General features: G+C 45.3%; 1 protein-coding gene across 1 annotated transcript in view; it reads left to right on the forward strand.

Annotated features, from left to right (window-relative positions):
* Nhlrc2 (NHL repeat containing 2) overlaps positions 1-15,990 on the forward strand; it is a 56,451-nt gene extending 40,461 nt beyond the window's left edge. The window contains exons 6-11 of the mRNA XM_055591657.1: positions 469-568; positions 3,994-4,225; positions 4,715-4,837; positions 5,941-6,147; positions 7,047-7,263; positions 9,522-15,990. Of these exons, the coding sequence (XP_055447632.1) occupies positions 469-568; positions 3,994-4,225; positions 4,715-4,837; positions 5,941-6,147; positions 7,047-7,263; positions 9,522-9,778 (1,136 nt within the window). The 3' untranslated portion in view covers positions 9,779-15,990. The remainder of the gene's footprint in view (positions 1-468; positions 569-3,993; positions 4,226-4,714; positions 4,838-5,940; positions 6,148-7,046; positions 7,264-9,521) is intronic.
* Positions 15,991-16,969: the final 979 nt, after the last annotated feature.

Genomic DNA, 16,969 nt, shown 5'->3' on the forward strand with positions numbered 1-16,969 from the left:
TGTGAGCCCATTTTTTGTGACAAATAAAAAAAAAAAAAAATCAGTGTTTAAAAACATTGTTTCCAGAGATACAGACTGACTTATTGCTATTAAGAATGTGTGGATTTGGTTTAAGGAAATGGAAATGCTAATTTTGTCATTGCACATTGTAAGCATGCATTGAATTATACCCTGACTGCATTTAATTTAAAAAAAAAAAATTGGACAACTTTGGGTTTTCATGAAATTGTTGCAGGTAAAGTATGCAACTGTAGGAACAAATGTCTTGCTGAGGAGTCATTTCAAAAACAACCAGTTTATAAAAATTAGTATCATCCACATATTTCTTGTTTCTGAATTAAGTATCATATGTATATATGATAATGTATATAATATATGTATATAATTCTTGCTAAGATATGTATATAATACTTAAGATATGTAATACTTAGGATATATATATAATACTTGCTACTTATTTTCATAAAGGTTCAGAGGTCCAAAACAATGACATCTTGTGGATAGCCATGGCAGGGACTCATCAGATCTGGGCGCTCCTCCTGGACACCGGTACGCTGCCAAAGAAAAGGTAAGTGGCTGTGCCCCTGAGGGGACTGTCCTCCTTGGAGTCCCCAGTGTGCAGAAGTGTGGAGCAGGGGTTCTCTTGCTCGCTCATGTGGATTCACAGGGGAGCACTGGCCTGCACCCCAGGCTGAGGAAGCAGCTGCTATCAGGAGCTCGATCAGCCCTTGAGGCAGAGACGGGGAGGAGGAGGTGGTGAGTCACTGACTGGCTCTAAAGCTGCTGCTCAGAAGTGACATGCGTCACTTGGGCTTATGTTTCATCAGCCTTGGTTAAGCCTGTGGCTGCATGTGATTTCTAAGAGTCTGAGAAGAGCTGTTCTTCTGAGCGCCTAGAGAGAAAGAAATGCCAGGTGGGCTCGGATCCTTCACAGCATGAACACAGTACAGGCGTCTGCAGCCACTCCTCCAGGGGCTGAGTGTGCATGGCCAGTGGCTGCCAGTCCCTGCTGCTGCTTCCTGTGCGAGCATAGGAGAGCCAGCCCCTTTACCTCGCTGTCTTTTCCATCTCTTTCATGTTTCACCTCGGGATTGCTGTGTGAAGGGTCTTGCATAGCATTGGCACATACAGTGGGCATAGGCACATGCGGCCACTGTCGGGCGTGTGAGGATGAAAGAGCAGTGCCTTGACACGGTGTCTCCTGACCCCTCTTCTCCCTCATCCTCAGAGCAGGTGTGCTCCTTACTGTGGCCTCACTCTGCGTCTTCTCTCGCTTCTCTGTTCTCTGTCTCTTGGGTCACAGCTGCTCTTAACTGTCCCTTCCTACTAGATTACCTCTTAAAGAAAGGGGCCTCATCCTGTCTGTTTTTGTGTCCTCTGTGTCTAGTAGTCTGGTACATAACAGCTCAGTTAAAAGCTTCTAGAATCATCAAATCTGTGAGCATCAGTCCTAGCGAGGTTTCTGTTGCCTTGATAAACACCGTGACCAAAAGCAGCTTGGGAAGGGAGGTTTATTTCCGCTTAGAGCTTACAGTCCACTGTGGGGAGTCTGAGGGAGGGACTCAGCAGAGCCCATTACTGCTGCTCACTGGCTTGCCACACTTTCTTTCTTGCACACCCAGAGCCACATGTCCAGGGCTGGCATCACCGTCGAGGGCTCAGTCAAGAAAGTGGATCATGAGTTGTCCACAGGCCGATCTGATGAGACATGTTCTCAGCTTTCTCAGCTCAAGTTTCCTGTTCATAGATGACTCTTGTTTGTGTCAAATTGACAAAAAAAGGGACTGGACAGACTCATAGAGCATAAAGATGTTGCGTAGCCAAGGAAGCAGGCACTGGCTGTCTTCTTCTTTTGCTTGCTTTATTTTCTGAGTTTTGATTTTTTTGGGTTTTTTTTTTTTCCATGCAGGGTTTCACTGTGTAGCCCTGGCTGTCCTGGAACTTGCTCTGTACTCCAAGCTGGCCTCAAGCTCAGAGTTCCTCCACCTTTGCCTCCTGAGTACTGGACTTAAAGGTGTGCACCACACTGCCTGGCCAATTACAGTCAGCTTTATTAGTAGAAAGGGACAGCTGCCTAGATGTTCAGGGACAGGTGTGGACATAGTTGTATAATGTTTTATGACAATCATGTGTCTCAACCTGTGGGTTGTGATCCCTTTGGGGTCAAATGGCCCTTTCACAGGGGTCACCTAAGACCATTGGAAAATAGATATTTACAGTATGACTCATAACAGTAGTGAAATTGTAGTTATGAAATAACAAAAATAATTTTATGGTTGGAAGTCAACACACATGAGGAAGTATACTAAAGGGTCACAGTGTTAGGAAGATTGAGAACTGCTCTAAAATGTGTTGAATGTATATTCACTAGGCACCGTGTTAGGCAGTGGGGATGAAAGGAAACGCTGTGTTAAAGACAGGCCTGTCTGCAGAAGAATCAGTCAGCAAACAGTGGAAAGTAGAGAAATGGTGTGGCAGAGCCTCCACAGTGTTCTTTCACACTGTGCTTTCTAGTGAGGGGGATGGAAGTGTCTGGAGGGCTTGTGTGGCAGAGATCTCCCACACAGAGCTGGTGCTAGTGGTATCAGCACATAGTCTTTTAAGAGATTGGGACATTCCAAGGCTGTTAACAGAAAGCCTTAAGCTGGGAGATGACATGATCAGATGTGTTCTTGAAAGAATCCTTCCAGCATTCAGGTGGAGCACGGTGCCATTCAGGAGGTGGTAGCTGTCACACAGGAAGAGGCGGTAGTGGCATGAGCAGTAGATTACCAGAGAGTGCGTGAGGTGTAATTACAGCAGCAGCCAGAATATGCTGTCAGGGCTTCTTGCATCTCCTTGTAAGAGGAGTCGCCACTGTCTGTAACAGAAAAATGCAGGAAAGTGGTTGCTCAAGCTACAGTGATCTGCATCTTAATTTTGTGGGTGCATTAGACAAAGACAGTGTCTAATACAGACCTGCAGGAATGGTGACCTTAATGTGTTCATGTCACTGTTCCTCCCGCTCTTATCACCACAGATTCCTTTCTAACGTGCTTAGACCCTTTTTTTGCTTGCTGTATAAGTTTTGCACATATTTCTCTGACCAGCTAACTTGTGTGAGTTCCTTGAATAAATGGCCATGTTTTCTTCATTCTGTTCCTCTTATTCCCTGCTTCCTGCCCTCTTTAGTGTTGGGAAGGCACCAGTCCAGAGTGCCGGTCGTGGTGTGGTGTGCTAGGTTTGGAGATGGTGCACACATAGTTTCTTACTTTATATGTGAAGTCAGCGTCCTCTTTCTCACAGTGCCATGTCTTCTTTATAATCCTTTTGGCATAAATTTAGAAATCAACGTGTAAACTTTCTCTGCATTACAAAAGGAACCAGCAGTGGTCCTTTGCACCATCTTGAGACACAGTCTGTCTGCAGCTGCAGCTGCCCAGGGCTGGTGCCAGTTGTGTGCCACCATGCCCTGTGCTGCAGAAAATGAATAGACGTTTCCCAGTGTATAGAAGAGGTGGGTTTTGTATGATTGATCATCTAATGCAGTGCAGTCTTTATGTCATTTTCTTCAGTGGTCACGCTTAGAAGACCTGGCTTCCTTAAATCTACTCTCTGTGTTACAGAAGACACAGACATTTTTAAAGAAACTTAAAACCTGAAATGATCAAAAAACTGGATCATCTCCTTATTAAGTTCTCTTCTAGAACCTGATATTGTACAAAACTAAGAAGTTAAATTGAGAATAAAACCATCTCGTTATTATATCATAATAATCTGACCATTGTTGTGGCTCCAGGGATTTCTTACCTGGTGTTTGGGGTGACTTCAGCAATGTGTATACTACAGAGGAGTGAGGCAGCCCTGCGTGGTGGCTCACCAGGAGAATGACTAAACCGTTGCGGCAGTGGACAGCAGCAGTTCTGTGACCTGTCTAGCTCTGCTGTCACCATGATCTGGTCATTTACATTCCTTTAGTAACTTGTGGACCCCACCCATGAACTTGTCTTTCAGCGAGCTACAGAAAGGAACCTGCCTTCGTTTTGCTGGAAGTGGAAATGAAGAGAACCGGAACAATGCATATCCTCACAAGGCGGGTTTTGCCCAGCCTTCAGGTCTCTCTCTAGCCTCAGAAGATCCCTGGAGCTGCCTCTTTGTGGCAGATAGTGAGAGCAGCACAGTGAGAACCATCTCACTCAAAGATGGAGCTGTGAAGCACCTTGTAGGAGGAGAACGAGATCCCATGGTAAGGAAGTCACTGTGTGCAATGTGCAGTTCCCTGGACCGTGAACCAGTCGTGAATTGTAGGAGGTTCATTCTTGGCCTGTCTGTGATAAAGTGCAGTCAGACCAAAGAAAGTGTGAATATAAAGAAACACAAGGCAAGCCTCTAAGAAAAGGAAACCAACCCTGCCCGAATGCACATAAATGTTTAGGCTCCAGGGAAAGGAAACGATAAAGTGTCTGCTGTTGGCAACAAGACAGAGATTGCACTGGGTTTGCAGCAGTGCGTTGGAAAGAGTGCTAGGCTGTGAGTGAAGAGGCACGGCGGCACGTGTAGGCCGTGTAGACTGCTGAGCTCACCAGTCTGTTCACATGCCCAGTTCTACCAGGAAGCCAGAGTGTCCCCCGTTAGCAACACGATGACCTTAGTTTTTACATTCTCTCCTGACAAGACACTGAAATTTTTTAATAACTGCTGTTTCTTTCTCTTTAAAAAAAAAAAAAAATAAAAGAATCTGTTTGCTTTTGGTGATGTTGATGGAGTAGGCATCAGTGCGAAGCTCCAGCATCCACTTGGGGTTGCCTGGGATGAGAAGAGAAGCATGCTCTATGTGGCCGACTCTTACAACCACAAGGTGAGTCGGGGCCCGAAGTCCTGCCTCGTGTTTGACCCCTGTGCCTCTGCCCAGCACCTCTCTCTCTGAAGGACAGAGCACAACCATGGCCCTCAGCGTTGTGCAGCTCACTCTGGGCCTTTCTTGCTGCGGCGTATGATATCTGAACTGAGGACAGTGCTAAGCTAATTCCAATGGCTGTGACCTAATGCATGAATTGTGGCCCATCTGAGCTACTCAGTGATAAAGTCAGGGAATAAGGAGACAGCGTTAGGGAGAAAGCATGAGCTAGCCGTTCTGGTTCATTCTGTGATAAAACTGACCAAAAGCAGCTCAGGAGGGGAAGGTTCTAACACACACCACCACACTGAGTCCTTCACTGAGGGAGGTCCCAGCTGACACTTGAAGGCAGGCTTGCTTGCTGGCATTCTTATGTCACCCTGGACCCAGCCTAGGGACTGGTGCCACCCATAGTGGAATACACCTCCCCACATTAATCAATAAGACAATCCCTCACAGACACGCCCACTGAGAGTCTGACTAAAGTTCCTCACTTGAGACTTCCTTTCCTGTTGACTCCAGATTGTGTCGGGTTGACAGTTAAAGTTAACTGGGACACAAACAGATGAGGAATATGAGCTGTCACCCAATCAATGACCATGAGCCAAAAAAGTCCATCTTCTGCACCATTTCCATTTCCGTCTGCTGTTTCTGCTCTCACTGCAGAGTTCTCTGCAGTGTGACGAGCAGCCATAACTTAGTGTACTAAGACCTAAGTAGCATGCCTCGCAGCTGACAGAGAAGCAGTCCTCACACGGTGCTCTCGAGAAGCCAGTGGACCTGTGGAAGTGTGTTCCACAGCGGGGGAAAGGCTGCTTTTAATTCCAGAAAGAAAAAATCCTGGGGTTAGCAAGGAAACATGGTCTAACTAAGATTTTATAAAAGGCATACTTTTAGGATGAAATTTCTCTCCTTCAGTGATGTAGTTTGAATATTGGGGTTTTTAGGAAAACATCTATTTTGAGGTTTTTACTGAAAATACTAGGCAGTTGGGAGTCCTCTGGTTTCCCTGGGGCTGCTGTAAACCAAGATGGCTTCAGGGAAATGTTTATTTGTTTGTTTAGATTAAAGTTGTGGATCCAAAAACAAAAAGCTGCACAACGTTGGCAGGGACTGGAGATGCGAGTGACACCACTTCCAGCTTCGAGGAGTCAGCCTTTAATGAGCCCGGGGGCTTGTGTGTCGGCGAGCGTGGGCAGCTGTTATATGTAGCAGACACGAACAATCACCAAATTAAGGTGATGGATTTAGAAGCAAGAACCGTTTCTGTGGTGAGTTATCTTAAAACGTAGCTTAAAGGATGGGGATTTCAAGAGCGACACTGAGCTTTGAAGCATGTTTGCTTTGGCTATGGAGAAAGGGGCCAGAAGTGGGTACCCTGTGGTGTTCTGGGATGACTAGACCAGAAGGCTTGCTTTGAGGATCTCCTGTTAGTCTTAAAATATAAGTTCCATCTGTTTTGAGAATCTAAGGAAAATGCTGTAATTTGGAGTGAATTGGATGAACCTTTAATAAAAATAGAGCCCTCAGGTCTGTTTTCAAATGTGTAGAAGTCATGACACACACTATATTTGTGCTGTGTGGACTGGTTGTTTATTGTGATCGTTAGATCTGTTCTTGTGGTGAATCCACTACCAAATTGTCAGAAGTCCCAGCCCCCCAAACTCTGAAAATGAGGTGGTCTGGGAAAAAAAACGTGACCAAGTTCAGATCAGTTTTCAAAGAGCAAGTTTGTTGCCCGCTCACTGCCATTTAATGTACCGTAGCTTTTTTTTTTTTTTTTGGGGGGGGGGGGCAAACCTAAGAAGTGTTTGCAAGGTAATTATTTTAAAATAAAAATTACAGAAGAGCATCAAGAGTGTCATCTCCTGCATAGATTTTTCTTGGCGTGAAAGTTAGGAGTGTATATTGTCCCCATGCCCTTATGTTTGTAAAGCGTTGCTTACTTTCCTCATTTATAGTCGTGGGACAGTTAGTTTAACTCTTTGTCCCCGAGAGTCTGACTGCTGAGGTAGACTGTTTCTGCACACGGGGAAATACTCTTTAGATTAAATGGCAGCTGAGTTCACTGATGGGAAACTTCATTTTTCTGCCCAAGTCTAAGGCTCAGCTCTCTCCGGCTTGGTCCTAACAGTGCTTCTGCTTTAATGCACGTCCTCTGGTCTTCTAGCTTCCAATCTTCAAGTCTGGCGGTGCGGTGGTAGATGGCCCCTTCCCTAGAGAGAAACAGAGAGTGCCCAAAGTGCCGAAGTCTGCCCCCCAGATTAGCCTCCCCGCTGTGACCGTGCATCCTGGCCAGACCCTGCAGCTCAGGCTCAAGCTGGACCTTCCCTCAGGGGCAAAGCTGAGTGAAGATGTACCCAGCTGCTGGTTCGTAGCAGCTGAAGGTATGTGCATAGTGCTAAGACGAATTAGGAAACTGCTCCTCTTTAGACTGATGCTTTCTGTCTGTTACGTATTTTACTGAGGGTTTGGGCAAGAGTTGAAGGAAGTGATAGGCAAACATGAATATAGCTCTAACCCACTTAGATAGTTCTCTCTTGGCCTTTCGTCTTCCCTCTTCCCTTCCATTAAAACGTTGTGGCCTGTGAGACCCCTGGCAGCTACGTGCATCGTAGGCCCTGGGAATTAGACTTGCCTGCATGTCTGCCACATTCTACCTTCTTCATTTTGTCCCCAAAAAGCCTCTTAAAGCCTCACCTGTGATCCCAGCATTCAGGAGACTGAGGTAGGAGGATCACAAGTTTGAGGGTAGTGAGCTACATAGTGATTTTCAGGCCAGCTGGGTTACAGAGCAAGAGCCTGCCAAAAAAACAAAAATCAAATAAATAAATAAATAAATGCCCAATGAGAAATAAAGAGGAGCTTCCTTATTTAAGATCTTTTTCTGTAGTCTTCCTTCTCAGCCCTTGTGTATATAAATCCTCCTTTCAGAGTAGATGGTGAGGAGTCAGTGCTGTGCTTGCTGTGTTAGTGCTGCTGGACATTGGACTATGGGAACACAGCGATAGCAGGTCCAAGGTGAAGCTCTGGCTCCAGAGCGCTCTCGCAGGACTTGCGGTCTCAGATGAGCTTCCTCTGTGCTAGTCTCCCACGCTCTTTCACACGTTCTCACTCAATCTCCATTTCCTCAGTTCCTCCTCTCTCATGCCCTCTCACACACTTGTTCTCAATGCCGAAGCTGGTGTCCAGCATCAGTGAGATGTCAGGACTACGGGGACGCAGCAGGTAGACAGCTGCTCAGAGTGTGAGCTCACTAAGCCTGTGCAGACCCAGATACCCCTCACCTCCTTCCCGGCCCAAGAGGTCCTAGAGGAAGTTCAGCTATTCTGCTCGTGTCTGTGCCTATGACAGCAAGCCCATAGTTGGGAATCGCATATTTAACTTCTGTGTAAAGGCTACTATGTTCTTTTTTAAAAATAAGAGTTTGACAATTTACCTTTTTAACATTGTGTTCTTAAACATCCAAATTATTGACTGCTGAGTCATTGCCCTGTAAGGTGAAGATGATGTTAAAGTGAAGGAGTCAGGTACTGAGATATTTCATTATTTGTGTAAAATATTGGCTCTGTTTTTGCTATATAGGACAAATAAGCTTTTATACAAGAATCCAAGTAATTCAAAGATGCTGAAAGTATTACAGGGCCCATGTCTACACTTAGGGATAGAAGAAGCTTTTTCTTTGGGGCTAGTTCTTTAGAAATAGTTAAAGTGGTTAGCATTTGTGAGTGTTTTAAAGACACGGGCATCTCGTGTCTTCATAAGCCATAATTGTGATATATGTGAAAAGTACACAAAGAAATGGTTGATGTCCTATTTCTAGATTTGAATGTTAAAATAACAGTTTGTTGTTGTCTTGTCTGGACTTTGAAATCACTGCAGAACTGTGTGGACACTTGTATCCTCTAAAGCTCACTTTGTAGTTTTTAGATGTATCCCTGAAGATTGTTTTCCCTTTGGTTAAAAATTATCTACTGCCTCGTGGTTCCTCTGCTTATTTATAAGCAGTAGCCCTTACTTTGAGCTGGGTGTGCCAGAGCTAAAGAGCCATCCCTTCAGTTGTCAGCTTCATTTCAGTAGAAACCAGGTTGTGGTGTGTTTTATAGATCTCACAGAAGGGAGGAGCCTCACTGACGAAACAGGGACCGTCAGTCTGGATGACCTCATGGTGGAGCGAAATGCCTGCCACTCAGACTCGCAGTAAACACTTGATGATTGGGGGCAGCTTTTCTTAGAATTTTCTTGGATTTCTTTCAAATACATGTATGTATATTACGCATGTGCGTGTGTCCACATGTGTGAGCACAAATGTATGTGTAGGTGTGTGTGTATGTGTTCATGTGTTCATGTGGCTAATCCCATGCGTCTTCTTTGATCTTGCTCCCCCTGAAATATTGAGGAAGGGTCTCACCAACCCCGAGCTCACTGTTCTGAATAGGTTGACTGGCCAGTCTGCTGCGGGCATGCCCTGTCCCCATCTCCTGTGCTCTGGGGTTATGGGTGCTTGTCACATGCTCCCAGCGTCTGTGGGTCCTAGGGATCTGAAACTTTGGCTGTCACACGTGGGCGGCAAGCACTCTGCCCAGAGCCATGCCCCAGCTTCCTGGGTTTTTACAGTCTTAATAATATTCTCTCCTTTTTCTAGGCAATGAGTGGCTTCTTCAAGACCAGAACCCATCTGGAGACATAGAGAATCTTTCCAATCAGCCAACAATTTCCCTGCAGATTCCTACCGATTGCATGTCACTCGAAGCTGTGGTATCTGTCAGAGTGTTTTTTTATTACTGCAGTGCAGACAGCAGTGCTTGTATGATGAAGGCTATCTTATTCAGGCAGCCTTTGCAGATAAGCAGTACCCAGCCAGGCTCTGCAGCTTCTGTGGAGCTCACACACGTATTCTAGAAGCCAGCCAGCAGCCCTGTCCATCCTGCCATCGTCTAGGGAAAAAGCATAGAAACCACTGCTCCGTTCTAACAACTGATACCAAAATAAAATTGTGCTCCTTATTAACATTTCATTCTAAATAAATGTCTTCATTTTAGCTGTGTGCTAGCCAAGTCCTCAACTGTCATTTAAAGCACAGTGCTGTGAGCTGTGAGCTATTTAGCATAAGGCTGCAGTCCCTGCAGTACTACAGAATGTACTAATAATTCAGTGTTTCTCAGCAGCGGCCCATCTCATGTGTAAGTTTCACAGTAACTTCAGGTAGGCCTGAGCTGTACACCTGGCACGGAGCTCTCTTCAAAGCCAGGACAGAAGGTATTCATTCAGGGGAAGCTTAGAGTACACAAGTAGGTACTTACCATCTCCTCTGTGGTTTTTATCACTTGAGATATTTTTAAAAGAGAGTTTTAATCTATTTTTATTAAAAAGTATTTGTTTTAACATTCTGTTATTAATGCCTTATAACTTTATATAAAAATAAAAAGAAATAGAGAATTTCTAAGGGCGTGCAGACCACCTCTTAACTGTTTTTAATGAACATATTCATAGTAGGCCTTGCCATGATCCCCAGAGCCATGCTGGCCCCTGGGGCGGTGTCAGGCTGTGTTGCTGCGTGTGTGTGTGTGTGTGTATATAGTAATGGTTGAGCTTGATAAAAATGAGCATTATGTTGTTTTGGAAATTTACATTGCACTTTTAAGAGTTAAATACGGATTTGTTGGGTCTGGGATTTTATTGTTTTATTTTTACTATTGTCAATAGTTCCCTATTTAGAACTTAAATTATCATTAATTCTGGTATTTTTAAAAAATCATATGTAAACCTTCAGATTGCTGTTTTCAATGTAAAATATTTTAATGCGATTGGCAGGTAAAGTTATTTTAAAATACTTCATTTAGAATGTGAGGGCTGAGCCACAGCGATTTACTCACACTGCTCTAGTATTTGCTTTCTTGAACCCCGTAAGAAAGAGCACTGAAAGGGATATTGGGGGGCTTGATTTTCACTTTAGCTATCATAGATTCTCATCATAACTGTGCAAAAGCCTGTCTTTCTGGGACTAAAATTTGTTTCTGAGTCTGAAACTGACTTGACATTTACTCAGATTACAAGATTTCAGAAGCATCGGCTGAGCTCCACCTATAAATTCACTGAGTGTCTGTAAGAGTCTAGCATAGCCTGCCTCCCCTCCTACAAAAGTCCTAGATGGAAGTGTAATCATTCAAGTATCACTCTACGAATTTATTGGTTGGTTTATGAAGTAGTTTTTGATAGGAAATATTTGCTTATTTTATTATTGAGTTAGCTAAAAAGAAATCTCTAACATGAGAATGTATCGATCATGACTTTAATTAGTAACTTGCAAAAGCTTTTTTTAAGAGAAATGGAAATGTAAACAGAAAAGGATCGTGTTTAGAGTTGAACACATAGTTATCCCAGAAACCTTTGCTTCCCGAAGCAGCCAAAGTGAAGGCTCTGTGACTCCAGTCTGGCTGATGTTTTGTGGGGAAGGCACCTCCAGGTATTGCAGCCATGTTTGATTTGCTCTATTCCTCATTTCCAGTTGCACAGGATGAGACTATTTCAGCTCAGCCATTCCCTGTTTGAGGACATAAACAGTATCACTCTCTACAACAGTTTAACTAGTGTAGAAATAATGGTAACTTAGTTTTCACACTAAAAGCACAAGTATGTATTCAGTAGTTTTATGTACCTTAAAAATCCCGTAAATATTCTTTGGGACTCCTTGGCTTCCCCTTTGTTGGGTAGAATCTTCATTGGTCTTTGGTGACTCAGTAGATCTTCACAGTCTGATTGGTCACTCCCCTTCCTGTCATGCTGCTGTTAGACTAGAGTATCATTGCTAATGGATTACTGTGGATTGAGACTACACCCACTGAGTAGTGTGCATTGCTTCCTAGATTCATGAGTGACACAAGTGTCTGACATAAGGACACCCTGGAAAGTTTAGTTTAGAAACGTCTGGATCTGCAGCTGCCTTCTGCTTCCACTAAGAGCTTGTTAATTGCATTATGGCCTGTCCACTTTGGGGCTTATACCAAGAAGATAAGTTATTTTGGTCTATGTTTTACAATGTTGGAAATTTGGGGAGCATAAAGAACATGTGTAACTGTAATGTTTCCACACACACTGTGAGTTGACTGTTTTGTCAATCAGTTGTGATACATCAGCTTAGCTGTTGCCTCTGGCATGATGTTACAGACCAGTCACTAAAGATCAGAGTTGTAGTTCAGTTGGAGGCTGTCTTTGGTATGAGCAGAGGCTGTAGGTTCGGTCCTCAGCCAAAAACAAAGTCATCAAAAACTCAGTTTTGTAGTGCACATGACAGGAGAACACATGTAAGGGCTGCGTCACTGATCTGTGCACAGAGCAGACTCCTGGTGTTTCTACTTCTCTGTGTCTTTCAGTAATCAGCACTTTAGGAAGAAATCTAACGTTGTTAAAGCTAAGATAATCTGAATTGTCAGCACTAATGCAGTAGCTTTTCTAAAGCTACTTCCATCACCAAAGATGGGGACATGTTTTAGAGGACATTTGCCCACTTCCTTTAAAGTGTGAGCTGATAGGGACAGGGATGGTTGTGCTTGTGGAGTGGCGTGAGTGTGCACTGTGTGGCTGGCCTAAGCCTGTAAAGCAGGGCTGCTGTGCTGCCTCCTGGGGTTGCTGCCAGGATTCAGTGACATGTACATGCGGCGTTTAGCGCGGAGTAATTTATGAACTGCTACTTATCAGTTTAGTTACTAATAATGACAATAATTTAGGGCCACAGACACATGCTTGACATTTTCTTAACAACTCCAGTTTCTAAAGCAAAATATTTCTCCACCATTTGACATGTTAGTAGTTCCAACAGAATCTGGGCTCAAGAATTCTTTATGATAGAGTGTATTAGTGTCTCATAAACAATATTGTTTATGAAGAAGCATCTCTGTACTGTATTGAAGTATTTAAAATGACCTCCTGGAGCTGGAACCGTAGCTGAACACCACACGTGCTCTTCAGAGTTCCCCAGTTGTAGCCTGAGCACCCCGGGATGTGCTCCTCTCACCTGGTTCCTGTTCTCCAGGACCTTCAAAGTGCTTTCACGTGTGTTGCCTGGGGTGGGCTTCAGAACAGTGTTGTAGACTAGGTGGCTGTGTGTGTGCCAGAGAAGGAAGCTGCTTTGGCATGTTGTAGCTGTCGGAGGTCAGGAAGCTCCTAGGCTAGTGCCCAGTGCCTAGGCAGGACCTAGTGCACAGGACGCTGGGTCTCCTCTACTGACTCAGCCGTGGCTAGTGAGCAGTATGCTAGACTGAGGCTCTCCTACAAGAGGTGGATGGGGAGTCACTGAAGAAGGGGCGTGTCTGTGGCTCCCCCTCTGGCTTCCAGATGGCAGAAGGGTGGCTCACCACCTGCCGGTACTTGGCCACGTGCTTGGTGTGCAGGGAGCACACCTAACCCTCCCAGCAGCCTTCCTTCTTGAAGCCAGGGCTTAGGCACTTATCCCAGCAATCAAGGCCATGCCCTAAGGCAGTGCCAGCCTGCACAGCTGTCTGCTCCACTGCCTTCGGATTGTCTGTCAGACACGCGTAGTTTGGTGCCTTTATGTAGTAACTTATCAATCCAGAGAATTCCAGGCGCCCTAGGAATGATTGTTTTTGAAATGCAAATAAAGCCATTTAACTTACTCAACATTTCATAGATTCTTATCACCTGGGCCTTGGAATGGTATATATAGTTTCCCCAGAGGATTGTCTGTGCCTGTAATTTCAGCCATTAGCCACAGTTTTTCTTGGCTGCTGAATGTACAGAAATCCCGGTTAGTTCCAGTGGGACGGCCCCGATGGCCTTGTCGTAAAGAGCAGGGCAGGTACAGACCTTGAGAAGTCCGCTCATATTTGAGACTGTGTGTTTTGTGAGCAGTGAGGTATAGAATAAAAAGTCTTCTGCCTGTCTGCAGCCTTGGTGGTCTGCTGTGCAGGCTCCTCTAGAGCCTCAGAAGTCGATGTGAGGTCAGCTTGGCATTGTGCGGCAAAGTGCTGTGTTCAGTGGTGATGTACAGTAAAGGCCAGCCCAGGGAAGAGGGGCTGTCCATTGACAGGGAGCTTGGTAGTGAGGTCCTGCTGTGCTGCGGTGGGGAGTGCGTGCTCTGCCTGTGTCAGAAGTGCCGTCCCCGGCATCCATGCGAAACCTGTCACATCTTACCAAAGCCGTCGACCTTAGGCTTCAGTGCTAACCAGCGTGCTGCTTTTCTACCTGTGCCGCAGAGCGCACCTGAAGATTTCGCACTCGCCTGAGTCTCTGTTTCACCCTGGCCTAATCACGTTGGCTTTTCTCCGCTTTCTTTGTAATAGGCTAATGGAAAGAATGGTCACAAAAGTTAGAGGCTTGTTAAGAGGACCACGTGGCATTCTAATAAGCCTTGTCTCCTGCATGTGCCGACTGTGTAGACTGGTGCCTTGTCTCTTGGGTGGCCACTGTGAGCTCACAGGCTGGGAGGAATAGGACTCAGCCCTGCCTGCAGGCTTTGCCGGGATAGCTTTTGCCTTAGTGTGCTACTTTGGTTTAATCATTGCCAGGGGTTATAGTGCAAGAGCTACACCCTCAGGTACTGTGGAGTATGTGCCTAGGTGAAGTTACTCATTGCTTGGTGCGTCCTTTCCCCCCTTGCATGTCACTCCAATGTGCCTTTGGACATCCTGCTATTGGCAGCCTCCAGACCCAAAGGAAAGTAGTGCAAGCACTTTCCAGTACACTTCTTCCTGGGTCCACATGAGCCTTAGGCTAGAAATGAACACTAAACCCACAGCTCTCCATCAGAAGTATTCTGTGGCTGTCCTGGCTAAGAAGTGGACCTGGGCAAAAGAGCTTCTTTTAATACTAACTCTGAAACTGTGAGTATGGTACTCTTAGGGCCCTGGTCTCAGCTTTGCACTTGAAATAAAACTAAGGGGAGGTCAAGATCAATGCTGAGGTCCCCCCTCCCCTCAGACAGGGTCTCTCTGTGTAGCCTTGGCTGTCCTGGCTTTGTAAACCGGGTTGGCCTTGAACTCACAGCAATCCCACCTGCCTCTGCCTCCCTGAGTGCTGGGATCAAAGGTGTGTGTCACCACGCCCAGTTAAAAAGAAATATTATTATTCTGTACCTAGTTTCATGAGAAAACATTTTGAGATAAGAAGGATGAAACAATCAATCAGTCAATTATACTGATGGGGTAGAAATACCCAAGTTCCCAACATAGCCACTGAGCTATCTTCTATTTTTAAAGTTAGTTATCTTTATTTTTAATTCCACCAGAAACATAAAGTAGTTTTGTTTGCATAGCGTTGGGATATATTGTTGATACATAACTGTGCTGTCATCATTGTAATTTACCTACAGAAAATAAGGCAGAGCCCCTCTCAGCACCTTGCCGTCCACCCTGAGAGGCAGCTGTGGTTTCTGTAGAGCCTTTGCTGAGGAGCCAGGGTTCCACAGAGCCTGGTGTGGGAGAGTGCTGGTGCAGAGGTGGTTTCTCTGCAGTTCCTAGTAAGTGCTCAGTTTTCAAAGGCTGGTGACAGGACCCTCTGGGATTTCACATGAGCTGCTCTGCTTTGAAGTTCATCGTGCTAACTGCACACGCCTGACGGTGTGGTCTTGCATCCCTCTGTCATTAATTACTTCACGCCTGCTACATAATCATGATTTCCATCTGTCTGTCACTCCTCCAAAGGATAGTTCATAGGTGTGTCACATTAGAGAGTCTTCCAGTCGTGTGTGGATACATTCTGTGATTTAATTTGTGAGCCCAGAGATGGTCTGCTGTGATGACTTCGTGCCTAAGCAGTGCAGTGAGAATCTAGTATACAAGTGTAGATGCTGATATTTGTAGACATGGCTTAGTCCTGAGAGAATTCACTTGCTATGCATTTGAAGTGTTTGATGTGGATGGAGTAGTGTATTTTTACATAACTGTGTGTTTCACATTTATTTCTAGAGCAAACTCCTCATTGGCCTTTTCAGGTGTGGTGTTGGGTGACAGGAGCATGGTGGCCTTTCCAGCTCCAGAGAAGTGGGGAACCTTGGATCTCGGGAGCACAAGTGTGCTTCTACTGTACATGAAAACCTAAACTCTTCCAAAGCTCTGTACTTGTTTTTGATGAAACAGATTAAATATTTTCTCTCCAAAGCTGTGTTTCTGTCCTTAATATGCTGTGTGTTTTAAGTATGTCACTAATTTTACTTCTTCGAAACATGTAAACTGGGGCTGGAGAAACAGCTTAGTGGGTAAAACTTGGAGTTTGGGCCTCCACACCCACATAACAACTGAGTTTGTGTGGATGACAGAGGAAATCAGCTCCTCTCTTAGTTCTTAGTTCTTAGTCTCCTAAATCCAAGAATGTATGAATGGCCTCAAATGGAAGCATAGGGACATTTTCATTAGAATTTAAAAGACAAACCCCAGGCAGGCAAGCTGGGAATCTCAGCAGCTACATGGCTGGGGGAGGGGGGGAAATCATTGAGGCTTGCCTGGAGGGCAGATGTGGTGCTCATGCCGGGGTGGGGCGGGGGGGGGGGGGGGGGCAAGCCCCAAATGTTGGGGGAAGTGTTGAGAAGCATACTTGGAGAAGGAAAGGAAAAGTTGGCCTTTTGTAGGTAATTTTTAAAAAGCAAGCTGACTTTGGACCTTTGTGTGGCTGTGGCTCAGACGCTGCTGCAGAAATCCTGGGAAGGAAAAGGCACAGCATCTCACTGAAGAGCTAATTATTCTGTCTATCTCCTTACCATGGCTTAAGGTGAGCCCCTTCCAGGGACAGTCCCTTAGAATGGTTGAGCCCACCCCACCTGGAATGGGAGATTCCACTCACGTCCAAGAGTTCATTCTCTTAACTAGGAATTTTGTTGGCTCTTAATATGGTGACCTGCCTGTAATCCCAGAGGAAGAGATAGGGGATCCAGTGGGCAAGCAGCTGGCTAGAGCAACTGAATTGGGGTGCTCCAGGTTAAGGGAGAGACCCTGCCTCAGTAAGTACCGTGGGTATCTTAGTGATCTCTTGCTGTGAAGAGCATTCATGACCTCAGCCCTGAGTGGGGCTGGCTCAGTTTCAGAGGTTTGGTCCATTGTCATCATGGCAGGAAGCATGGTGGGATGCAGGCAGACATGGTGC

The sequence above is a fragment of the Psammomys obesus genome, unplaced genomic scaffold, assembly GCF_907164565.1.
Source record: "Psammomys obesus unplaced genomic scaffold, mPsaObe1.curated_primary_1811, whole genome shotgun sequence".
Lineage (NCBI taxonomy): Eukaryota > Metazoa > Chordata > Mammalia > Rodentia > Muridae > Psammomys > Psammomys obesus.